The sequence below is a fragment of the Balaenoptera ricei genome, chromosome 8, assembly GCF_028023285.1.
Source record: "Balaenoptera ricei isolate mBalRic1 chromosome 8, mBalRic1.hap2, whole genome shotgun sequence".
Taxonomy (NCBI): Eukaryota; Metazoa; Chordata; class Mammalia; order Artiodactyla; family Balaenopteridae; genus Balaenoptera; species Balaenoptera ricei.
In genome coordinates, this window is record NC_082646.1 from 18094300 (window position 1) to 18120057 (window position 25758).

General features: G+C 52.8%; 1 protein-coding gene across 1 annotated transcript; it reads right to left on the minus strand.

Moving 5' to 3' along the window:
* Positions 1 to 10815: 10815 nt before the first annotated feature.
* On the minus strand, positions 10816 to 23508 carry HTR3A (5-hydroxytryptamine receptor 3A). Its single transcript, XM_059929315.1, has 9 exons — positions 23442 to 23508; positions 20938 to 21104; positions 19898 to 19942; positions 17847 to 17956; positions 16288 to 16457; positions 13861 to 14021; positions 13329 to 13539; positions 12997 to 13218; positions 10816 to 11114 (listed from the first exon to the last, which is right to left on the minus strand). Exons 1-9 carry the CDS (start codon positions 23506 to 23508, stop codon positions 10816 to 10818), a joined length of 1452 nt encoding a protein of 483 aa, XP_059785298.1.
* Between the last annotated feature and the right edge of the window lie 2250 nt (positions 23509 to 25758).

Below are 25758 nucleotides of genomic sequence, written 5' to 3' on the forward strand. Positions count from 1 at the left end.
CACACACCTTTCTCCCTGTCTACATGTCTTTCTAGCAGCTACTGCATAAACAACAAGGAGGCACAGAATCTCCATCGGCGACACTGATGTATACAACTTTCTCTCCTTTTGTAAATGAGAGGTGTGCTAGTTCAGGTCCTCTGAGAATCAGATGACCACATGGGGTTAAATGTGCAAGCATTTTACTGGGGGGAATGCCCGTGAGGGGAACTGGGGAGGGAGACAGGGATGGCGGGGAGAGCTGTCAGACTGCTGGGTAAGTAAGTCTGGTCTGAGTGAAGGAGAGAGGGAAGGAATGAGGGGAGGAGTCTTCCTGCACTGCCATGCAGCGGGGGAAACGTTCGGCAAGGCTGTCGGGGAGCCCTCCAGCCCGTTGTTCATCAGAGGGATCCCCACCTCCCAGGAACGGGCCTCTCTTCGCATCCCTGCCACTCTCAGTCCCCGGCCAGGGGCAGCCCTTGGGAGGCGTGGCCTTGGCACCAACACTGCTTTCAGAGCAGCACCTGGAGCCCTTGATCAATTACCCTCAGCGTAGTTGGCAGTCCAGGGGCAGGGCATTCTCATGGCTACCCTAAGAAGTGCCCTTTTTTTTTTTGCACTTAATCTAATCACTCCAGATTAAAAAACAGAAAAACAGGTCATAGTTGGAGAATTCACCTGGGGACAGAATCGCCTGTGTGGTCCTCTCTGTCACCGTGGCTTTTCTAGATGGAGCCTCTGCTCAGAGAGGCCCTTCAGGTTGGTGCCCTAGGAAGGCCAGGGCTGTCCAAGAACTTGGCTTGTGCTCTACTCCAGGCATGCCTTGGGGAGCTCTGGCTAAGCTTATTGCTGCTGCTTCCTGGCTGCTTTCGGGGAAGATTTCCCTGCTCAAGCACAGGAGAGGCCAGGACACTCTTGGCTGGTGTCTTCAGGGACCCACACCTCAGATGAGGGACAGTGTGAGTGGGGAACGCCCCCTCAGGGATTCCCCATCCTGTCTCCCTCTCCCTGGGGCCCATGACCTTTGTGGCAGAGCTGCCGGTCCAGCCCTCATCAGAGGACAAGGAACCGAGGGCGGCCAACCAGGCCAATGGCTCAGTGTGAATCATCTTGTGTCCAAGGCTGAGTTCCACTGATGAAACTGCAGAGAGCCACAGTGGCCCAAGCCCAGTACTGTACAGATGAAAGTCTTATTTATGCGAAAGATATATCTACAGAGGGAGCAATGAACTGCAAAGCAAAGTATGAAGGTTTGCAGCAAATGCTGTAAAGTTTTATATTCCTGAAAACTAGGGATAAAAGATATAACCATTTAAAGCAAAGTGGATAAAAGGGGCTTCCACACGATTGTAAAACAGCCTTATAATAGTTAATTGCTAGTTTCTTATTACAGCGGAGAGAGTCAAAATAGCCTTTAAAATACCCGACATTGGAAAGTGGGAGGGAGAGAGGACAAGGACAGGACGGAGTGACCTGCCAGAAGGGGTTTGGGCCCCAGTCCCCAAGTGGTCTCAGAGGAGAGACCACTGTCACCCCTGCAAGGCAGTCCTGTGCCCAGTACTGAGGGCCTGAGGGCCTGTCCAACATTCCCATTCACTACCGCAGAGACCTAGAGTGACTGTGGACAAGTCATCTCGCCGCCCTGGGCCACAGCATGTTCTTAACCAGGAAGAGCGTGCACGATGGCCTCGCAGGTGCTTCCAGCTCCGGTACTGTCGCCACTGTCCTCCCAGCGCCTCCACATTCCAGGCACTGTGTTAGGAAGGCAGCGGGGAGGGCGGCTAAGGTTCTGAGAATGGTGGAGAAGATCGTTGCAATTCCATGTAATATGCTGTGGAACAGAGGTATGCGTGGGTGTGATGGATGCTCTAAGAGCTCTCAGAGGAGATGACGTCTGAGCTGCCTCTTGGGGTTGAGTAGGAACTTGCCAGAATGACATACTAGGCAGAGGGACTAGCATGTATAAAGGCCCATGACCAGAGCTTCCTGAGCGGTACACATTGGGGTCCGTGTAAATGGTGCCCCTGGGTTTATACAGTGCACAACCTGTGCAGCCTGACGCAGGCACCCTATGAAGCTGGGGCCCAGGTGCATGCAGGGGAGGGTGAGGTTGGTCCCAAACCCCAGCAGGCACCGCAGTAGACCTTCAGCGTTGGACCTCTCAACCCACCCCCTTTCCCACCGCCTCCCTTATATCAGGCCCCTTAGGGGTGCTACTGCTTAAATGTGGCCTGGCCCCAGGGGATTTCTGTTCTACTCCCAAACTCTGGGGAACCGCCAGGGAACTGTCAGGAAGCTAGGGAGAGGCCCAAATCCGTTTCCCCCTTCAGCAATACAATTGCTCTTTTTCTTTACTCTGCAGGAGGACATATGGGTTTCCTCCTCCACAAACGGGATGATTAACGAAAAGTAAACTTTTAAGGCAGTGGTTCACCCCGGGATTCCTTGTCAATCCAGCCCCATTTAGCCAACTTCCACCCCCATGGGGCACATCCCCTGCCAGCAGCGCTCCCTCCACACTGCACCCCACCCCACATATAGGCACTAGGCAGCATCCCCTGCTTCGGGGGTGGAGGGAGTCCCCAGGGCCTGCCCTTCAGCCCTTCAGATGGTGGGGATGGGGACCCTTGGAGCCCCTCCCGGCCTGCCTCTGCCTGCCCAGCACCGCTTCCTGCTCCAGAATCAGCCCATCCTTCTTCCTGGGGGCAGGAGGGCAGAGGCCGAGCTAGGACTCCGCATAGCTCTGCTGAGGACATGCGGCATTTGACCCCTGACCCCACAGGAAATCCTTCCAACCTCTGAGGCAAACCTCAGGAGGAAAACCACGACCCCAGAGTGGACAAAGGGCAGCGCTGTGCCTCTCCTCCCCTCCCCCAGCCCAAGAGGGCTCAGCTCTGGAACAGGCAGGAGTGAAAGCATTCGCAGCCGACCAGCCCGGGTCAGGTCTCAGCCATGGAAGGGCCCAGGGAATCCATAAAGAGGTAAGGTGCATGCGTGCATCCTGCTTGCCCGGGACAGTCCATGTGTAGTTAATAATTGCGCCTCCATTTCCAGGACAGAAATGCTCTGGTCTGGCTGATAATTACAGGATCATCCTAGCAGAAAGGGACTCGCATAGAATCCACACCACCACCCCCTTCATTCGTTCAAATATTGAGCTTCCACCCTGAGCCTGGCACGGGTCTGGCCCTGGAGATGAAGAGGCAGGCAGTCCCGGCTGTGGGAGCTCACAGATTCTGGCAGCTACAGCGCCAAACCAGCTATGGCACAATGTGGAAGTTCTGGGGGCAAGGGATTCATTCTCTTGAAGGATCTGAGGGCTTCCCTGGTGGCGCCATGGTTGAGAATCTGCCTGCCAATGCAGGGGACACAGGTTCGAGCCCTGGTCTGGGAGGATCCCACATGCCGCGGAGCAACTGGGCCCGTGAGCCACAACTACTGAGCCTGCGCGTCTGGAGCCTGTGCTCCGCAACAAGAGAGGCTGCGATAGTGAGAGGCCCGCGCACCGCGATGAAGAGTGGCCCCCGCTTGCCGCAACTGGAGAAAGCCCTCGCACAGAAACGAAGACCCAACACAGCCAAAAATAAATAAATAAATAAATAAATTTTTAAAAAAAAAGAAAGAAAAAAAGGATCTGAGAAGGTTCACCGAGGAAGTGACATCAGGGACTTCAATGGCCAATCAGCCTCCTTAAGGCCACTCCCCCCAGATTCTCCACCCAGCTCCGCAAGCTTACCCTCCCGCCCAGATTTTCCCATGCCCTTTAGGCTGCCTGGGTCTCTCTTATGCCTTACTCCCTGCGTCTTACCCAAACTGGCAGTGGCGGGAGAGGTAAAGAGTAGATTAGGGAAGGGGTTGCAGGTCAGAGCTCCGTTCTGCACAGCAGATGTCTGTTCCCCCCACCGCAGCTCATCCACTCATTTGCCCACTAAATGCCAAGTGTGGACTACATGCCAGCTCAGTGTGAGTGGTGAATAGGATGAGAAATACCGGCCTTTGGGAACTTACAGGCTGGGAGCCAAGATAAATGCTAAACAAATCACCTGACAATAAAGAAATGCATCACACTTCTTGGGAGAGGGAAGAAATGGCGGGGATGGGGGGTTAGCAATGGGAGAAACTCGCCGCTCACCTTCACAAGACTTTTGAGGGGTGAACCTTTCGTGGGAATTTTAAGCCCAGTGACAAACCCATCTGGCAGATAGATTTGAGTTTCATTAGTGAGAGCCAGAAAAATGAGTCCTTGGGTGAAAAGAGCAGGGGGTGGATATGTCAGCAAAGAGAAAAGGACAGAGCACAGAGCTGGAGCCTCAGGCCAAGATGAAGTGTCACCTAGATGGAAAGGCAGGATTTCCTGGACCCTAACCTGGGAAGGTCCTCCAGAGTTTATTCTATCCATCCCCCTGCCTGTACTGCTTTCTCAAAGAGGGTGGATCAGGAGAAGGGGGGGGGGGGTGTCTCTGTTGAAGTCTTCGGAGGGAGATGATTCTGCACCCCATTCTGGGTTTAACACCTCTTGCCTCAAGAAGCCCCAGGAAGATGAGGAAACTCTGGGAGTTGCGGGCGTTGGGGAAGGTGCTGCCTTGGCCTGATCCTATATCTCCTGCCAGGCTGGGGTCCTGGATTCATTGCTTTCCTATCCCCTACCCCTAAGGTCATAAAATAGCTCAAACTCATCACCATAAAGCTATTGCACAAATGAACACTGCCTAATGGAGAGTATTATTTCTTATATAGTGTTAATTAAATAGGTCTGAAATGGACCACGCCTCATTTTTCCTGTGCAAGGGCCTGGCCAGGAAGCTTCTAGATTTACGCATAAAAGCAATAAGAATACTGTAGTTAAAATTTATCAAGCACTTACTTTGCACTGGACCCTTTACTTGCATTGCTTCTTTTACTCCTCCCCAGAATCCCATAAGGTAGGTATTGTTAGTGTGTCTATTTTACAGTTGAGGAAACTGAGGCACAGAGAAGCTAAGCAACTTTGCCCAAGATCTCACAGGGTAGTAGGCAGAATGATGGCCCCCCTCAAAGATAACTACTTCCTAATAGCCAGAACCTGTGATTATGTTGCATTACAAGGTAAAAGGGTCTTTGCGGTTGTGATGAATTTAAAGATCTTGAGATGGGGGCTTATTCTGGATCATCTGGGTGGGTCCAGTGTATTCACAAAGGTCTTTATAAGGGAAAGAGGGAGGCAAAACGGACAGAGAAGGAGATGTGATGAAGCAGAGAGATCTGATAGATATTACACTCCTGGCTTCAAAGCTGGGGAAAGGGGCCATGAGCCAAGGAATACAGGCAACCTCTAGAATCTAGGAAAGGCAAGGAAACAGATTCTCCCCTAGAGCTTCCAGAAAGAACAGAGCCCTGTCAATCCATTTTGGACTTCTGACCTGCAGAACTGCAGGATAATAAATTTGTGTTTTTAAATTGGTAATTTGTTACAGCAGCAGCAGAAAACTAGTACGCACAGCTAGCATGGGGCAACAGCAAAGTTATGGGTGTTGCCCTGGGATGGGTAAAGATATCATGTCATTAACCTATCATCTCTTCAGTCCTTACCCCAGAGCCACTGGACGAGTGTCTCCCAGGGTCCCACCTTCCTCATCTAACTACTGACCCCCACGTCCACCCCTACACACACCGCCCCGCTCCTGCTCTGGGCAGCCCCTTACCCTCACTCTTCTTTTCCTAGGACCATTGAGGACCATCTCAGAGCCAGTGTGAGGGGGGATGGAGTTGGGGCCCTAGAGACACGGGCAGAAGAGAAAGGCGGAGATTCATCCATGGAACTTATGTGTATGGGTTTTGGGTAAAACAGCTCCTTCACCATCAGGCATCAATATCTTCATCACATAAGCAGAAGGGGGAAAATAAACTAAGTGTGCAGCTTAGTGTGGGGTCCAGGCCTGAGCACAGAAACAAGAGGGGCCGTTGCTCAGGGATCAGTATTGGTACAGCCTCCGCCCAGAGCATCAGAGCAGGGCACCAAGCAGTCTGAAACATGATCCTTACTGCTGGCCAAAAGGAAGGGGCTGGCCTTGAGAAAAGGGGACTCAGAGGCTCCTGAGGAGGGTTGGGGCATTTGGGGGGGAAAGGGGGAGAGAAGGGGGCAAAAAAAGGTTGCCTAATCCCCTCGATAGAATAGCTGGACTTTGCTGCCACCTTGTGGACAGAATTTAGAAGGACCGGGTTGTGACTGTCCCTGGCCAAAGTTTGACATCTTATTCCGGGCCTTACAGGGTGGTACTTCTTTCTGAGTCTTGAGTGTGGGGTTCGCCCGGGCACGTGGAAGTGAGTCCTAGGCTCCCATGGTCCTGGATGTCATATTCATGATGTGCGCCTCTGCCAGGAATTTAGGTCTCTTTGCAGACAGGGACACAGGAGGTGGAATTGAATAGGAGAGACCCAGCCAGGATGAGGACGATCCCCCCAAGTTATGCCCAGTATTCACATGCTTTCCCAGAGGAGGAACTCAAAGCTGTAGCTTTAGGGAGGAACTCTGTACAAAGGAGCCCGGGAATGCACAGGGGCGAGTCTGAGTGGGTAGTAATAGGAGAAAAAGGGGCAGGAAGGTATGGGACGTAGAGATATGAATTCAGCCTGGTGTGGACAGAACTTTATCCCCTGCTGGCCTTATAGTGAATGACCAGCTCACTTCACCCTGCCCATCTCTAAAATGGAGACAACAAGGAAAAGGGAGATGTTCCCACCCATTCAGAATGTGATGTGAGCAGACCAAGGAAGGGCCCCTAAGCCACTAGACATCCCTCTACTCCAGCCTCATGACTTCCCTGGGCTTTGGCCCCATACTAGGAGTGTGGTGCCCCACAGCACCTATGAGCAGGTACTAATGTGCGCCCATTTTTCAGATAAGAAAGTTGAGGCACAGAGGAATTAAGTGCTCGTCCAAGATTTCACAGCTAGCATGTGATGGGGCCAAAATTCAAATCTAGGGTGGCCCACTCCACATGGCACTCTTATATTGTACCCAATAAATGTATTGCAGAAGGAATGGGAGTGGCCATGCTTCTGGTGTCCTAGCTCTGGCTCCCTCCCAACTCGATCTTCGACAGTGGAAATTGAGGCAGATCTTCTCCCTGCTCTGCCCCTTCCCAACCTAGATAAAAGTCTCTCTTTAAAGTCTTCTAGGGAATGAGGTTCCATTCCTTCCCTTTCAGACTCCCAATCTCAATTCATGTCAGGAATATGGCTCTCAGGAAGTTCTTCCTGCAGTCTAATCTCCACCCCTCCTCCTGCAGGTCAAGCCCAGATATAAGGTCCCAGATAGGAGAGAGAGAGGATGAGAAGCAGGCTTCTGTTTCCGAGAAGGATATTCTTGGTCTCTAAAAGCAGGGTTTAATTCTCTAACCGTGACAGTCAGGGCTGGCCAATCACAGGCCTTAATGGGAGAGCTTAAATTATAGAGGACCAAGTTAGAGGAAAGAAGAAGAAGAAAAAAAAAAACCCACCCAACTCCCAACCCCTGGTACTGCAGCTGATAGGTAATTATCTGCTGTGTGTGTGCACTGTTAGGGCTCCTGACTGCTCAGGACGGACAGTGAGGTCCGGGGAGAAGGCCACTGAGTTGGTGTCAGGTCAAGACAATTGAGAGGGGCCCCGGCCAGACCGTTCTCGACTTATTCCCCCCCTCTTCCACCCCTCCACTCCCCTCCAATCAGGGGAGGAGCTGCCCTCTCTTGCCCACCACCCGTCCCCCAACACTCGGAGGAGAGAGGGAGTGATTAGCATGGGACATTGTCCTCGGATAATGGGCCCCAGCTGCCGCTTGAAAGAAGAGACAAAGCGCCTGACCGCTCCACAAGCATTATCCCCTCGTTAAATCTCTGTTATTAGATTAGATTCAAAACGTATTGATTCAGAGGCTGGAGGGAAGTGAGGGAGGGAAGAAGGAGAATCTGGCTGGGGAATGTTGAACAATACCTCTCCACCGACTCGCCCTCCCCTCTACCCCACCAGGCAACTTGCCCTCCTATTCTCTCAGTGAAATCTCCCCTAAGCCCACATCCTGACTCTGAGCTCAGCTACTCTCCCTAGACCCTCCCAAGAGCCGCGGAATGTCCACTCTTGTGAGGGGCCCTGGGGTCGCTGAGCACAGATGGCCATGGCCTAGGAGGAGAGGCAGCCTCCCTGGGACGGTGGCGGTGGACTCCGCAGCTTGGAGCACCATACAGGGCTGGGCGGTTCAGGCTGGGCACTTTCAAGATCTTTAAGGGAGTCTTTTGAGTAGAAATGACAGGTTTGGAAAGCTGCGTGGATGGGAAAGAAGGTGAGAAGTGGGGCTATTCGTAGGTGAATGGAGAAGGCCGCAGGAGAGGAGTGGAGATGAGATAGAACCAGGATGCTTCCCAGAAGCACTTGTAAAGACATGGGCGATTTCTGGTTTTCCCTCTCTGCCTAGGACACAAGGAGAGGGAAGGAGCTGAAGTGGCAGGAGGAAGGAAGCAAGCAAGTTCTGGGAGAGATAACAGGTGAGAGGGAGCTACTGGGTGTTCTCATATCCCAGACAGGGTAAAGGTGTCCTTGGGAGGAGCCCAAGATCAATACTGACCGACAGGAGTTAGTACACCGGGGGATCCTCTGGCCCTGGGCCTCAGTTTCCCATCCCTGGGCAGCGCAGCCCTGGATGCTGCATTGATGAGCTGATTGGCTGTGGCTAGTGGAGCGGAAGAGGTTACATGTGGTGGCTCACTCTCGAGGTGGTTGATTGGCTGCCTCCATGCTGGGCTCTGTTACCCCATTGATCGTGGGTGAAGAGTGGGGAGGGGGAGATGGGGAATCAATAGGTTGAGTAGTATCTTACGAGCTCTCTGGTTGGACACTTTGTCAATAGCCATCCACTTACTGATCAGTGGTGCATCGACAGTTCCAGACTGTCCAGCTTTCTCTCTCTCTCTGGCCTGAGACATGAGAATCACCCAGCAGCATGACTGGCCCAGCAGGGCCAAGTGGAGAGTGGAGTGGGACAGCTTTGGTCCCAAGACCAGGCTCCCAAGTATGGGCCGCCAGGACCATCCTGAGAGAGTCGGGATGAACAATCCTCATCTTTCGCCCACCCTGCACTTAGCAGGAGGCAACAGTTGTGAATGGGAGCCAATCTCCAGCCCCACAGTCTCCTGCTTTTTGCTGGGAAACCCTGATACCCTGATACAGAAATCCTTAACTAATATCAAGAGCACATATGTCTAAGGTGGAAGTAGCAGATGAAGCCTCATCCCAGGTCAATTTAGGAACCAGCAGCCGGTTAGACAATATTTAATGAGTTCTTTCGGCATGCTGGGGAAACTGGGGTGAGAAGAAGCTCAGAGAAGCTAAACCAGACGAGCCTGCCTCCTCAGCCTCTAGGCTTTTCCAGACATGAAGCTCTCAAGGGCCTAAGGTTCTGCCCTCCATCCAGCTTCACTGGATGGTCTACAAACTAGAGCTGCAGAGTGTGGGATCAGGGAAAGTATAGGTTCAGGTGATCCATACTGAATCCCTTGTAGTTGACCAGCCTGAAACCACTCACCCCAGGTATTTTGGGGGGTCCTTTTCTTTCAGCCTGGTAGAATTCAGTCCTTAAGAGACAGGCACCCCAAGACAGGGAAAGACATAAAGCTGGAATGAGAACGGGAGAACCAGAGAAAGCCTCAAGCAAACATGGCAAACGTGAAGCCATCATTCTTGGGGGTTCCGGCATTCCTTTCCTCTGAATGCTTGTTAGGTGGATGGAGTGGTAGAGTTGGAATGCTCCTTAGCATGTCTTAAATCCTGATGTGTGGGAGAGGGGCCGGGATCTGAGATGCAAGATCAAAGACCGCGCCCCGGCCTCTGCCTCCGTCATGGTCCTGCTTTCTGGTGGATGTGCCAGGGGCCGGCTGCGGAGAGTTCCCAGAGGAGAAACATAAACTCAAGACTTAGCAGTGTCTGCTTTCAAACACCAAACCAGTGGGTGCTGGCTGTGGTGCCGATGTTCTTGCAGGGAGAGAGCTGGCTTCCAGCTTCACCAAGAGACCGTGAGCGCAGAATGATAACAGGACTGTGTAGACCCTTCCAGCATTGGAACACTTGGAGGAACAACCTCCGCGTTGTTAAGTGTTCATTGTCCTGACCCTCACACCTTGAATCCCACCTCCTACTGTTTCTTTTTCAGAACAGCCACCGTTCGGTCACTTCTTAACTCCTTGGGGCAGAGCATCATACATCTGAAACCACAGATAATTCCCCAGCCTCATTTCCACCAGCAGCTTCAGACCTCATCTTCCACCCACCCAGCTGCTGACAAATGGTCAAGAAGAGAATTTGGGGCTCATAGTATTTTATTACCCCACCCCCCCATCGGATGGATGTTCAGGGAAGTGGCCGCAGGTGAAGCGAACAGGGAGACATTAGGGTCGGATAAACCTAATGCAGAGTTATCAGGCCCGTGTGGTAGAGAGCTGGTTTACCTTCCATCTCAAAACAAGGCTGAGGGAGAGAGCAGAATTCCAAAGTGCCAATTCAGGGGAGTGCCAATGGGGAAATTGAGGCTTGATGCTTAGATAGAGTGAAGTCAGGGTATGCGTGGGTTTCTTCTGATCTAAGATAGTGTGTTTTAAAGCCATAATGGGCCTGTAGGGGCGTGGAGGAGGATGTAAGAGCCTTAAACACCAAGTTTTTAGGGGAAGGGTTAAGGCCCTGGTTGGGGATTGCTGAGAGACTTGGCATTGGAAACAGGCATGGAACTGTTTATGTGTTTTGAGAACGTCCCTGGCATCCCCTGGGCCCTGAAATTCCCCCATCCCCATCCTAACCAGCCTCATTACCCACCCCCTACTGGGCGGGACCCACTCAGGAATACTGCCAGATGGACCAGAGCGTGACCAGGGTGACGCTGTAGGCCAGCACCGCCAGCAGGTAGATGCGGAAGAGCAGCTTGTCCAGCACGGAGCCCACGCGCAGCCAGTCCCGGGCCACCTCTCGGCTCTCCTCCCGCTTTTCCAGGAAGTGCCGGATGGAGGTCAGCTCCTGCAGCAGCCCACGCACCGCCAGGGAGGCCTCCCGCGGCGGTGGGGGAGGGCTGCCACTGCCCCTCGGGGTCTTCTCCAAGTCCCGGGATCCCCCCAGATGGTTGCAGTGGTTTGTCATGTCTAGAAGAAGGGCAGAGCGTTGGCAAAGGAGGGAGGCCCAGCAGCCTTGCTGGAACACTGACCTTTATGTTTCTAAGGCCTCAGACATTTTTCTTATGTATAATCTCAGACCAAAAAAGTACAGAGAATAACTTACGTATTTGTGTACCCACCATCCAACTTAAACAAATAAAGAAAGCCAGTACAGGGACTTCCCTGGTGGCGCAGTGGTTAAGAACCCACCTGCCAATGCAGGGGACACGGGTTCGAGCCCTGGTCCGGGAAGATCCCACATGCCACGGAGCAACAAAGCCCGTGAGCCACAACTACAGAAGCCACAACTACTGAACCCGTGCACCACAATTACTGAGCCCACGTGCCACAACTACTGAAGCCCGCACACCTAGAGCCCGTGCTCCACAGCAAGAGAAGCCACCGCAATGAGAAGCCCGCGCACCACAACGAAGAGTAGCCCCTGCTCACAACTAGAGAAAGCCCGCGCACAGCAACAAAGACCCAATGCGGCCAAAAATAAATAAATAAATAAATTTTAAAAATAAAATAAATAAAGTATGGTTGATTAAAAAAACAAAAAGCCAGTACAGTTGAAGATCCTTGCATACCTCTCCTTACTCACATCCTTCATTCCCTCCCCACATCACCAAGATCACGAATTTGATATTTATCCTTCCCATGCATTTTTTTAACCCGTGGGCTTTCCCCAGCAATTTGATATCCATTATTTCATTTGAGCCTCCCAGCAACCCCATAGAGAGGCAGAGTAAGAGTAATTACCAACCACACTCTTCATATGAAGGTGCTAAAGCTCAGAGAGGTTAAGTGACTAGCCCGTGGTGACACAGTTGGAGCATCATTTAAAGGGGAGGCCACCAAGGCCCAGGTATCTGGACTCCAAATCCACTGCTCTGTCCACTACATCATATTGCCTCACTGCCCTCCTCTCCATGACTTCGAATCCTTCTAGACCAGAAAATACACCTTCGGATCACTACCTTCCCCAGGTGAGCAGTTGAATTAGGTATTAGGCTGTTGCACGAGCTCATGATGAGATGGTCTTTGATTAACCAAACATCTTCTTTAAAAGGCCTGGCCCCAGCCAGGAGGAAGACACAAAGGAGGGGAGTGGGGTGGAAAGTTTAAAACACCAGCTTAGAGTCAGGTGGGCTTGGGTTCAAATTATGGTTTCACCAGGTCCTGGCTCTGTGACTTAGGGCAAGCTATTTGGCTTCTCTATGCTTCTGTTTGCTGTTTGAAAAATTAGAGTGAAGATCCTATTGAGGTGCCATGAGAATCACCTGTGATAATGCACGGACAATGCTTTGCACCCCCCTGGTAAAGTGCTCAAGAAATAAACCAGCAAACCAACCACCACCACCACCAACAGCAAGGATGACAAATTCCTCAGGGGCATGAGGAATTTAGTGTCCCTCTGTGCCCTGTCTCTCTGCCTCATAGGTGTTTGAAATTCTGATGGACCTGGTCTTTGGCTGATGCTAATGAGAGAGTGTTGGGAACCCGGGTGCAGTGCTGAACCCCATGAGGCTAACTGTCCCATAAGTGCCTGAGAGGCATCCATTTGACCCCCCCCCCCCCCCAACCTCGGGATCCATCTCAGGAGAGGCAACCCTCAGCCCAGAGGTCTCGGCTCCTGACCTGCTCAGCCTCTGGGACTCCTAACCCCTCTCCGTCCCCACCTGGCATGGTGCGCGAACACCAAGGTGAGGAAAGGGTTTGATTGATGCCTTTGGCTGAAGTCCACCGTGGGTTCTCTGTGCAGGATGGTACCCAGTCCCCAGGCCCTGCCCGGGCTCTCTGGCCCAGCTAGCCCTCCAGAGAATCCCCCCCATGTCCCTGCATCCAGGCCAGAAGTTCCCTCTGTCACCTGAGCAGTCATCGGTCTTGGCGGCCTGGGAGGTGGCTGGGGGCCTCCGGGAAGTGGACTGTTCCCCTGGGCAGAGGAGCAGGGCGACTCTCTCCAGGACCAGGCGCCGCAGCCAGGCGGGCACTGGCTGCTGCAGGTCCTGCTTGTGTACAAGCCGCACGATGAGGATGGTCTCGGCCAAGCTGATCACCAGAAGAGCCATGCACACGACGAAGTAGACACCTGTGCACCCCGGGGTGGGGCGGGAGTGGGGGACACACACAGGAGGTAGGAGAGGGCCGGTTCCTCCGTTCCTCGGCCGCGCTGAGCTCTTCCCCGGGAGAGGGCCTTACCGATGAGGGGCGTGCCGATGGCCGTGGCCGGCAGCGTGTCGGACACAATGATCAGGAAGACCGAGTAGCCCAGGAGGAGCGTGATCTTGAAGGAGACCCTCTCGCCACTGTCCGGGGGCAGGTAGAAGCCTACGATGTCCATGACCATGAGGAAAATACTGGGCAGCAGCAGGCTGACCGCATAGAATAGGGGCCGCCGGCGGATGACCACCTGGGACCAAGAGAGGAGCTCTGGGGGAGCCGGGAGCAGACGGGTCCTGCACCCAGGAACCACCACCCCATCCCAGAACCCCCTGCTTCGTGGTGCTTGCAGCCTGGATTGCTCGGAGAAGGAGATGGGCAGATCCCATATTCCGCCTCCAGATCCAGGCTTGCGGCTGTTCAGGAAAAGTAAAGGACAATTCAGTTGCGTTTCCCCACCTGCTTCATTGAGGGAAGAGTGTGAGCTGGGAAAAGGGCTATGCCTCCTGAAGTCTACCTGGGTGTGACTTTATTCATTGTTTTACCCACATCCGCTTCCTGACCGACTCACATAGAACTTCATCTCTGCATAACAGTCGCTGCTTTCTATACTGAACTCCTGAAACTGGGTCAGCACCCCCAGCAGCTCCCACTCGCCCTGGTTCATGAAGATGCTTCTGTCCAATTTCACCTTTTCCGGCAGGCGCCACAGGGAGATGTTGATGTCCTGGACTGAGAGAGGAGAAATCAAGCAGCTTTGGAGTCTGGGCCAGGGGTGTGCCTGTGATGGTGGGGCAGCACCCATGTGGCGTGGCTCAAGCCTCAGCTCTTAATCTTCAGCCTCAGTTTTCTCAGCTATACGATGAGGTAATAGTGCACACTGTACCTGTCTGTGCAGTGGGGCTGTAACAAGGGAGACGAAGGCTTGGATGGAAACACAGCAAAATGCGAAGACCCAGCGAACCATTTATTAGGAAGCTCTCTCCTCTCTCTGTTTCTGTTTCTGTCTTTGTCTCTGTCTCTCTCTGTCTTTCTCTCTCTCTGTCTCTGTCGGTCTGTCTGTCTCTCTCTCTCTCTCACACACACACACACACACACACACACACACACACACACACAGCCTGTCAAGCACCTTTCTAGGTTTCCTGTTAGAATTTCTCATTTAGGCAATGAGTAAGAGTCAGCTTTCGTCACCTTTGCCGTGACAGAGCTGCCTGTATTTAAAGGTGCATTAGGAAAATAAGCAAAACCCTCACTTATAGAACAGCAGTTATACTGCTCTGTATCAGTACTAGAGAAACAGATATACATATGCACAAAAGGACAGGAGTATCCAGTGCAGCAAAATATTGGGAAAGATCTAAATGGCTACCAATCAGGAAAATGCTTAATAAAGTATTATGCAGTCCAAATCATAAGCTATTCTACAGCAGTCAAAATTTATGAGGAAGAGCTAAATCTGCACTAACTTGGAAAAATGTCCAAGACCTGTTGTTGAGTAAAAAGGCTCAGATACCAGTATATAATAGAACATGAAATATTTTACATTTATGTAAAATAAAAATCTATAAGACAATTTCCAGGCACTTTCCATAGATGTGTATGTATGTGTATATATTCAAAGGATAGAGTAGGATCTGGAAGAACATATTATGTAAAGTTTATACTGATAAAAATTGTTAAGTCTTGGTGTGGGGAGTTGTTGGTAAGAGTTTGGGACTGAGAGTAAAGGTCAAAGATCAAAGATTATTTGTAATTACGGCTTTAAAAACATTTTTTTTTGCCGCGCTGTGTGGTATGCAGGATCTTCATTCCCCGACCAGGAATCGAACCCCTGCAGTGGAAGGGCAGAATCTTAACCACTGGACCGCTAGGAAGTCCCTGTAATTATGGCTTTTGTTCAAGGGAGTTAGGTATTACCTTTGCCATTTACAGTAATGCAATAAAGTCAGGATAGAACTGGAGGATGCCTTTTTGCAATAGGGCAATTCTCACCTCACTAGACCATACTGGGCACCTAGCGTTCGTCCACTCAATAAAAGTTTACCGAGCATCTTCCTTTGGGCCAGGCACTGCCCTGGGGATCTAATGGTGGATAGAAATCATGTCGCTGCCCTCTCTAAGTTTCTATCAGGAGGAGTAGACATTGAACAAGTCCTTACAAGTGACTAGAAGTGGGGAGAACAGGAGACTATGAAGTTGAGTGCTGCGGATGCCTCGTCTGGGGGATGAGAGGGGGTTCCCGGACGGGGACACTGTGATTAGGAGAAGTGTAGAGGAGTTGGCCCAGCGGGGGGGGGGGGCAGTGGGGCAGAAAGAGGAAAGGGGGAGGGAGGGGGAGGGGCACGTTGGCCTAGGAGAGGAAGCGGCATGTGAGTAAAGGAAAGAACAAGGGGCTCTGGCGCCCAGGAAGGCAGGCGGCTGGGCTGGGGAGCGCACACCAGGTGAGGCCGGAGGGGTGGCCACACTTTGCAGGGGCCTCTCGGCCAGGTAAGAGATTTAGATTGTGTCTCAGGGAAGCAGACAGTGATGTGATCAGATCTGCATTTTAATGAGATCTCCCTGGTTACTGTGAGGAGCGTGAATGGCGGGGAGGGAGGAAGAATGAATGGGTGGGTACAGCTAGGAGGCTACTGCAAAAACCTGGGCAGGAGATGAGGGTTGCTTGCCCTGGGGGAGGGTCCATCAGTGGAGGAGTGGTTGGATTTGAAAGACATTTCGTGCCAGATCCTACTTGTGATATTGGGAAAGAATTGTCCCTGAGCATCTTGCCGTCAGTTTACACTGTCTCATTCAATCCTTATGACAACTGAGGGAGGCGACAAGGGCAACAATGGTAGTGCCATTTGGAAGATGAGGAAACAGAGGCTCAACAACATTAAAAAACAAGGGGTGATCAAGTTGGAGGAGGGAGACTGCATCCTAGGGTGTGCTCCTCAAGCAGGCAGCCTGGGCGCCCCCAACATGTGCTCCCGCCTCCCGAAGCCCACAGACTCACTGGTGTGCAGCCAGCTGGTGAAGGTCAGTGAGCAGTTCTGTACATCGAAGGGGAAGTTGTAGATGTCGAGGCTACAGGCGGTCACCACCTGGAGGGGCTTGTAGTTCTGGACCTCTCCATGATGCTGGACATACACGTACGGGATATTTGGAGACTTCCCCACGTCCACACTGGCCAGGGAAGAGGGGTCGGTTTGGGACTCAAGAAGCAGGTCAAGCCGTGGGAGTCTGAAGGTCTCTGAGCTACTCGGCAGGGAAAGAAACGCAGGGAGGGTCTAGGCAGCAAGACAACCTGGCGGTTTTTTCTGGCCTCCGTTTTTCCAAGCTTCTTATCTATCTTAGGTTTCCTCACCTGCCATTGCCAAGGCCACTTTCCAAGCAGTAAAGGGCATTTCTCATTTATTCCCCTGGCAACCTCGCCACAAAAGGCAGGCCAGGACCCCCAAGCCACGGGTTGTAAGGAGAATGCCCAGCTGTCCCCATGTGCCCCCCACCCGGGCTGGGCTGACCTCAGCCCCCAGGATCGCCAGCCCGATGGTGACGGGCAGGCTTGGTGGGAGAGCAGGACTTTGGGTTCCATCCCTAGAAGTCCTGTGAAATGAAAACCATCATTTCCGGAGTGGGGCAGGGGGGAAGGAGCTGGCAAAATCAGTGAGAAGAATTGGAACAAAACAGCAAAGTCCTGCAAACTTCATCCCATTCTCTCAGCCAACCCCAGGCCGCGTTCTCCCAAGCAACCACTGCGGCTGAGCCTCGGATCCTGAGCCTGCAGCCTTCTGTGACGTCAGGTTGAGAGATGAGAAGTCAAGACCAAGGCTACGTCACTGTTCAAGCTGGAGATCCAGCCAGAAACTGGGGCTCCCCAATCCCTCCAGCCTGGGCTATGCAAGGCTGGGGCTCTGAGTCAGCTGCCTCCCCAGATAACAAGGTCAATGGCATCCCCTGGAATTGGGTGATGCGAGGGGTACTGAGTGGAGGGCAACTGGCGCCCACCACCTTCTCCTTTTGTGCGTCTCCCCAGCCATCTTCCCAGACCTTGGATTCAGAAACCCAGGCAGTGGAGCCTGAAGAATGGGGAGAAGGAATGTTGGCAGATGGGAATAAAGGTTAGTGGGACCCACTTCATATCGGGGGTGCAATTTGTGGCCAGGGAGGCACATGTGTGACTTGAAAGTTTGAGTGTCTCCCGGCCCCAAATCTCCTTCGTGACCAGGAGCAGTAACCACCGCTAGCACTTCATTCCTTTCAGTAATATAACTGTCCCTTTTAAAAACGCAGCCGTCCCTCATTAGACTATTATGATTCAGTGTGGATTCATTCACTGGCCTCCCTTCCCGGGGAAGGGGGCCCTTGGACCAAGAAGTGCAGAGGTTCAACATCAGACTTAGAAAGAGAGGAGTTTTCTAAAAAGAAAAGAAAGGGAGAAAAAAGACAAAGGGGAATTGGGGCCCGATTCAACTTTACCTGTGGTCCTGCAGGTCTAGTGGGGCATCTCAAATGCAACAGCAGTGATCCTGTCTCCCGCCCTCTGGCTGCCCAGCATCTGATGACAGTACTCACAACTCGTTGATGAGGATGTCTGGGACCCAGATGCTGTCCGTGCGGATGGACAACTTGGTGATGTTGTCAAAGTCCTCAGGGTTCCACTGGAGAAACTCATCAGTCCAGTACTAGGGGAAGAACAGGAACGGTCACAGGCTACTCCGTCCGTCTCAGGCCGAGTCGTCCGCAACTCAGGCCAACTTCACCACTTGGAGCCCAGGCAACAGGTGGGCATCTTCTTGGGAGAATCTGGGTGTCAGTGGCACCCAGACCACTCAGCGGTACCCAGAAGTCCCCCCCCCTCTGTACTCACACATCCCTACAATGTGAATACAATGCAGCCTCTCCCTGGGAAGGTATTCAATCATTTCTAATGTTATAAACTCCCTAGCCACCAACTGAGGGATCTTAGACAAATTGCTTCTTGGGTCTTGATCGGCGCATATGTAAACAGGGATAATAGCATGCACCTCACAGGGTAGAGATGGTTATTACTAAATTTCAATCAATGCCTCCTCCACTATCCTGCCAGAATGACTGATATAAAATGTAAATTTCATCACGTCACTCCTTTGTTTAAAACTCTTCAGTGGTGTTCCACTGCCGTTAGGATCATGGGTAACAAAGGCCCACCTGATCTGGCCTCCACCTGTCTCTCCAGCCTCATTTTTCTTGCCGTGGCTCTCTGTGGAGTCTACACTCCAGCCACATGGAATTAAACATTGTCAAAACCTCCACATCGCTGCATATCCTGCTCCCCCCATACTGCAGTCCTGTCTTCTATATTGAGGTGAGTCTTACTCATCCTTCCAGATGTAACCAAGGAATCTGTCTGTTTCCTTCTCCAGGAGTCTCCCATGACCCCCACTCCCCAGGCTGAGTTTAGTGCCTCTTCTTTGCTCCCACAATTGGCATCTTTTCTTTGCTGCACAGGAGCGGCTATCTTGCTGCGTTGCATTGCCTGTTCACGTGTCTGTGGCCTCCACTAGTCTGTGAGCTCACTGTGGGCAGGGCCTGAGTCTAATCTGGTGCCTTAGCACAGCTGCTGGTACATAGTAGATTGGCATCTCCTACTGCTGGAGCAGACAAGTGACCCTAGAGGTCCAGAGGTGGGACTTAAGCCAGATGTCCCGGGAAAGGAGCCCCAGGATGCCTGTTCTGGCTTGGGTCCCTCTCTTGAGGCAGGTGTGCTGTGTATTAAGAGATCTCTCTAAGGCAGAAAGGAAGCAGGATGTCAGGAATCAGCATTCTGGCTTCTTCCACCCCACTCCCTGTCCCATGAGGAGCGGGAGGGATTTAACAGAGACCCATATACACCAGGTGTGTCCTCAGAGCCTCTCTCAGGTTTGACTTCTAGGAACTGCCCCCCGCCTCCTGCTGTCCTCTCTTCAGCCACTTTGGTGTCCTCTACTGCTCTGATGTCTCCCCCACAGCCTCAGGGGCTGCCAGAGCAGGACCAGCCTGTGGACCGCAGCCCGCGCTGTCTCCTGCCCTCCCCTGCCAGCTCCAAGCCAGAAATGCTGCCAAGGCCTCACCAGTGCCTGAGTGATGCCCACCGGAAGCTGGAAGAGCGGGCACATGGCCGGGGATGGGAGGACCAAGTGGACGGAATCATCCTGTTTCAATCTCCCAATCTGCTTGTCGTCCCATTTGGCTTTAATAGAAGGAAGAACTTTCTAGCAATTAGAGCTGTTTGAAAGCGAAGTGACTGCCTTCTGAGCTACCAGTCACTGAGGTGCTTGAGCAACAGAGGTGGGAAAAGCACTTGTTTGCGATGCTGTGAAAAACTTCAGAAACCAGAGGGGTGTGGAGGATTTCTCCTCCGCCAATCTTTAAGCCGCCTGCTATTCCCAGTTCTGAGGTTAGAGGGGTCCAGATCCAGGAGATCCTGGATCTCGTGAGTATGCCTCCCACCTCTTCCCTCCCCTCCCCTCCCCTCCCCAAGGCCTCTGAGATCCTGACTCCTTTGAGATGGAGGAGCCCCTCCAGGAAGGGAAAATCCCAGTCGGAGGAAATGGGGGTGGGGGAGGGGCTGGGGGTGGGGGAGGGGCAGGGGCTGGTCAGCTCACCTGCCGGTACCAGATGTACGTGGTCAGCACCTGATTCTTCTCATCCTGTGGAAAGAACAGGAGCTCAGCCTAGGTGGCCCCATGGGCTGCGGGCCCCTTGCACACACCAACCCCAACAGGAGCTGCTGCTCTGTGTCTCTGTTCCCTTGGGAAGTGAGAGTGAGGAAATGAGGTGGAGGAAAAGGGGTGAACCAGGAAAAGTTGGTCTTTTACTAGGACACACCTAGAAAGAAGTCCAGTGATTTCTTTTTTAACATCGTGCGTGTGTGTGTGTGTGTATCTTCTATTCTGTTGTGTATATTTTACATATACGTTGATAATAACACAATAGAAGATAATGATAGAAGACATATAACAGCATCATATAGATGTATATCTGTACATTTATATATATGTATCTATCTCCTACTCTAGCATGAAGTCAAGCTGTACAAAACCACATAGAATGAAAAATCCATCACTATCCCTCCCTTCGATCCAATTCCCAATTTCCCTTCCTGAAACAGCTCTAGTAGAGACAGCCAGAGAAGTCCGTTCCACCCATCCTACCCCAGCACAGTGCCCTGCCTCTTACAATTGCCCTCTCATTTATCTCTGCCCAATGTCCGACCTCCTCGGCTGGGCAGTGCACCCCACCCTACTTCAGTAACTGATTAATTGATTTATTTATGATTAATTCTTCAACAACGATTTAGTGACACCCGCCATGTACCAAGGACGTGTGTAAGACAGCAAGGGTGTAGACAGCAAGGGTGTAGAGACGAATAGGATGGTGTGAACCCTCACACAGCTCACACAGGTAGGTACGATTGTGAAAACTGCATGCGCTGAGTGACCCGCTGGCTGTAGGGTACAGGAGAGGCAGCCATGAAGGTGACCCCAGTTTTCTGGTTTGGGCAGCTGTCCTGAGCCGTGGTGCCAGAGCACAGGTACTGGGGGCGCTTGAATGCCCACCGTGTTGCCTGGGGGTGACTTGGTCTCACATGGTCTCCCACCCAGAAGGTCCACCTCTGAGCCGGGCAGTGGGGCCAGGCGCTCACCACGTTGAGGATGGCATAGACGATGACATCAATGGACACCGTGGTCGGAGTCCTCCAGTCCCGCACAGGCCGCACACCCTTCTTGTAGTTGGCCAGGAGGTGATCTGACAGCCGCAGCAGAGCTGGCCTGGAGGCGTCCCGGGCCTGGGGGTCCCGCCTGTGCTTGGCTGGGAAGGAGAACACTTCAAATCAGACAACAGAGCCTGAGTCTCCCTGGCCAGTTCTCTGGCCCTGGTTTGAAAGCTATTAAAAGGAAAGTGTCCCCACCCTTCCCAGATACTCCCGCAGACTGAAATGCCCATCACTAGAGCGTTTGATCTGCAGAGATTCCTGCCCAAATCCAAAGATATTGTCTCCTAAGGGTAACCTAGGCACCCATTTACATGAGAAGGGAAGCTGGGCTGTGAAAGCAGGTGCCACAAGACAGGTGAGGTCTCAAGTAGGCCAAGGGCTGAGAAGGGTTGAGAGAAGCTGCCTGCCCAGAGGAGGTGGGCCCATGGGGCCCTGCATGAGGGGCTCTGGGAGATAAAGGGGAGCTGGCCCTCGGGTGTGATACTGGAAAGTGTGGCCCCAAGTGCACAATTTCTAAGCCCAATGGTCTGCCGAGGGTCAGCCTCAGCCAAGGTCACATCTCAGTGTCTGCATAGCTCATTGTCCCCTTGACCCCAGCCTGCAACTGGTAAGGAGAAAAGGGTGGGCATCCAGTGAACATGGACATTCCTTCTCCCTCCTGCAAAATCTACCCCGAGGAGATCCCTGCCCCCTCTCCACACTCACAGAAACTCCTGGGGAGGGTTTGCCAGGCCTCCTTCTAGGGTAGCTTTATGGGCAGGTTTGATGGGGTTAGGAAGAGGGCTGGGCTGAGGTGTGGAGGAAGCGAGGAGAAACCAAACGGTCCCCAGAGCAGGAGGCCTGCAAAGATAAAACAGTGAAACCCCAACCCCTAGGCCCCAGCCCCGCTCTCTGGGGATTTCATGAGCACCTCAGTTGTCCGTCTGGGAAACAGTAGAAGCACCTCCTGAAAGGTGCCAGAAATATGAAGGTGAAAGACGGGGTCGGGGAGGGGAGCAACTTGGAGAACCAGGGCACAGGCTGCAAGGCCGTGAGGGGCTGGCAGGGTGAGACCAGGGTCTTTCACAGACCAGGGGCCAGCGGGCCCGGCTTTCTCTCGACAAGGCTGCTTCTTCTCCCGTCTCATCTATCATGTGTGGGCCTCTACGGCAACTTGGTTCTGCAGATCCCCCTTCCTGCCCCTCACCCACCTGCCCCTGATAAACTTTCAGCTTCCCTCAGAAAAGGCAGAGAAGAGCAGAGAGAAAGACAAGAGGACATTTAGTGAGTGTCCCCTTTGGAAAAATATCAATGAACATATTGTTCATTTCAGTCTTAGGAGAGCCCACTGGAGTGAGTATCATGACACCCCATTTATAGATAAAGAAGGTAAGGCTCAGAAGCCTTGGTGAGGCTCCCCAAGGCTCAGAAAGATGAGTACCGTGCCCTGCAAGGGAAGGAACTGAAATTCAAACCCAGGTCCCTGTGTGTCTTCACTACACGACAGCCCAGATCCTATTGTCTGGGACTCTGATCTCTTTGGACAGAACAAGTCTGGTCCCTGAAGGCCTCAGAGCAAAGGACCAACGCTGGGAGGGACAGAGTTTCTCTTCAGCCAAGGAAACCCCAGACCACAGTCCTAACTTGCAGCCCAGGCCTACTCATCCCACTGAGTTTCCCCAGACGACAGCTCATGGGAGGAAAACCATTGTGCCCAGAAGCCCTTCAGATCCGTCCAATTAAGCACATCCTAACTGTGCCCCAGCCCCAGCTTCAACCCAGCTCTGGATGGAGAGAAAATCTTCCCAAATGGGGAACGAATATTGTCTGCCGCAAAAGGAAATGGATCCTTTTGTGACCAAAACACCCTGTGTCCCCAGGAGGCGGAAAGGGATGGGTGGGGGAATGCAGAGAGAAGTTTGGTGCTATTAGAGGTTAGCCCTGGAAGGAACTTTAGAGAACCCGTGCAACGAAAGCAGTGAAGCTGGGGAAAGATGATGGCATTCATTCTGGTCTCCACTCTACTGCTAAGGAGCTGTGTGACCTTGAGTGAATTACTCCCCATCTCTGGTCCACAGCATTCCCAGTTGTTATAACAAGAAAGGATGGACCAAATGAGCTCAAAGTTCCCTTGCAGCTGCCCTTCGATGAGTTTGGGGGCAGGGCAAAAGAGAGGAGCCCCTATCCCATGCCCGTCTAAGCATTTCCCACACAGCTCAGGGCCCCTCTCTGCAAGCCCTGCTCTCACCTGACGTTCAACATCCCCAATTTCTAGCTGGATCCCAGTGTGTTAAAATCCTCTCATGCTCATATGCAGTAAGACTCCCAACTTCCCTGTAGCCCCACCCACTCCAAAACCCTCTTTCCCTCAACTTTTGGAGGAGCCAAGCATCCCCTATCCCACCTCTGTAGCTGCCAGCCAGGTCCTGCGTGCTTTCCCACTGTCTCCTTACCTTCTCCCTGTGCCAGGAGCGTGGGCAGAAGCAAGGCAAGCAGCGCCTGCGGCACCCACGGCAGCATGGCGAGCTACTCGCGGTGTCGGATGCCTCCAGCGACCTTCAGGGTGAGCCCTGCTGAGGACCAGCCCGCCTGCCCTCTGCCAGCCTCATATCCCAGCCAGCCTGCCTCTCCCAGCTGGCTGCTCCCTGCACCTTCTGAGGCTGCAGCCTCGCACTGCCCCGGCCACCAGGGCTGGGAAGCCGCCGAGTTTTCCTGCAATCAATCCTTCAGCCGGATCAGGTTTCAGGGCGGGGAAGGAAGAAGAGGGAGCCAGTGAGAGGGGAGCCCACCAGGCTGATGTCATGCGGCCAGAGCTCAGTCCACCCATTCAGCCGGGTGGCCTGGCCAAGTTCCCCAAGGAGCAACTTGGTGTCCGGGGGCTGCAGGAGCTCCTGGAGCAAGGGTGCAGCCTGTCCGCTGGGAGGTGCTTTAGGCTGCTGCCTTCATTTATGCCCGTCGGTAGCATCGGGCTGGGGCAGGGTGGGGTGGGGTCCGAGAAGCAGGAAGACCATGCTTTAGCTCCACAGGTGACACAGTGCCCCTAGCTAAGCGGGTGACTGGGCATTATCATTAAAGAGCAAATACACATTTAACTGCTCCCCTGCCACACACACACACACACACACACACAAGGATACAGAATGTCCCCTTCTGTATCCTTGGGGCTCCCTGTGTGTAAACATGAGGCACCCCCCGCCACGCTGTATTTTGCTCCAAGCCCAGGCCAACATGGCCTGGGGCCCATTCCTTCCACTGAGCCAAACCCTCCAGAGACAGAGAGCCAGGAAGGAGCATCAGACACTGAACTTGATCTAAAAGGGGCAGCACCAAAGCTGGAGGAAAAAAAGGGACAAGAGGGGCTTCCCTGGTGGCGCAGCAGTTGAGAATCCGCCTGCCAATGCAGGGGACACGGGTTCGAGCCCTGGTCTGGGAAGATCCCACATGCCGCGGAGCGGCTAGGCCCGTGAGCCACAATTACTGAGCCTGCGCGTCTGGAGTCTGTGCTCCGCAACAAGAGAGGCCGCGATAGTGAGAGGCCCACGCACCGCGATGAAGAGTGGCCCCCGCTTGCCACAACTAGAGAAAGCCCTCGCACAGAAACGAAGACCCAACACAGCCAAAAATAAATAAATTAATTTAAAAAATAAAAAATAAAAGGGAAAAGCGGAAGATGAAAAGAAACAGAAGGTAAACTATAGAAAGGGGGGATCTGGAGAAGGGGGAGAAGTAAAAAAGTAAAAAGAAGCAGAAAAGGAAGACGAGAAGAGAAAGAAAAATTGGTAGGAAACTGAGAAGGAAGAGGACAATAGAAGTAAAAGGCAAGGAAGGAGGGGGACAAATAGAGGAAAAGAAGGAGGAAAAGAAGAGAAGAAAGAGGAGGGGAAAGGATGCAGCAGAGGTAGCAGGAAGGGGCTGAGCCGTGAGCCCCAGGTGGCCTGAATGTGGCTGACCGTCCCCGAATGGGACCGTGGGCAATGGGCTCTCCACACCGTGGTGGACCATCTCGGGGACGGTAAGGAAGCCTGGAGACCCCGTGCCACGGACCCCAAGCTTTCACTTCTGCAGTGAGCTCCTGGGACCCTCTGGGACTGCCCAATTGTGTTAGGGAGGGAAGAGGATGTCTTCTGCCCAGCGTGTGCATTAGAGAATTAGCTTCTTAGGTAACAGAATTAGAGCGAGCCGGGCAGGCCACGGCCTCCAGTGGAGATGTATTGCCTGTGCGTCTCTCTGATAGAGCAGCAATCAAGTTTCCCCTGAAGAAATTAATGGACTTGATGGTACAACAGACAAGGGGAGTTGGAGCCGTGGCCAGTGGCGGGGTGTAAATTGCCTCCGATGAAACTGTGGAGTCACTTTTGTCCCTTTTAAACAAGATAAGAATTAGTGCAAGGCCTTGATGAACTCTCCGTGGCCAGTGGGGATGAGGGAAAAGCAGAGGCCTGGCTAATTTGATTCCTGAGCTCTGCCTGCAGACGACCAGGCTCCTCCCAGGGAGGCAGACGCACAGATGGCAGCCATCCAGTGTGGGTAATGAAAAGCTCGGAGGCTGTAGGGTCTGCAGGCCTTTCTTTGTGTCCAGATGCTCCCAGAACCATGGGAAGGAGGACTTTGTTCACATGTGTGCCTGGAGCTTTCCACCCATTCATGATGCTGTCCCATGACATAGTCCTCTATCACTTTTCTTGCTCCCATTTTCCAGGTTAAAACACAGAGTCCAGAGAGCCTCCAGGACTTGCCTCAGTTCCCAAAGCTACTTATGGATGGAGCTGA

What these genes read in the sequence shown, in the direction of transcription:
- HTR3A (XM_059929315.1), bottom strand. Translation starts at nt 23,508, where the DNA reads ATGCTGCCGTGGGTGCCGCAGGCGCTGCTTGCCTTGCTTCTGCCCACG. An exon ending in TCTATGCCATCCTCAACGTG is followed by an intron (nt 19,943 to 20,937) that starts GTGAGCGCCTGG and finishes TTCTTTCCACAG; the next exon opens with GATGAGAAGAATCAGGTGCT. An exon ending in CACCAGCTGGCTGCACACCA is followed by an intron (nt 14,022 to 16,287) that starts GTGAGTCTGTGG and finishes CTCCTCTCTCAG; the next exon opens with TCCAGGACATCAACATCTCC.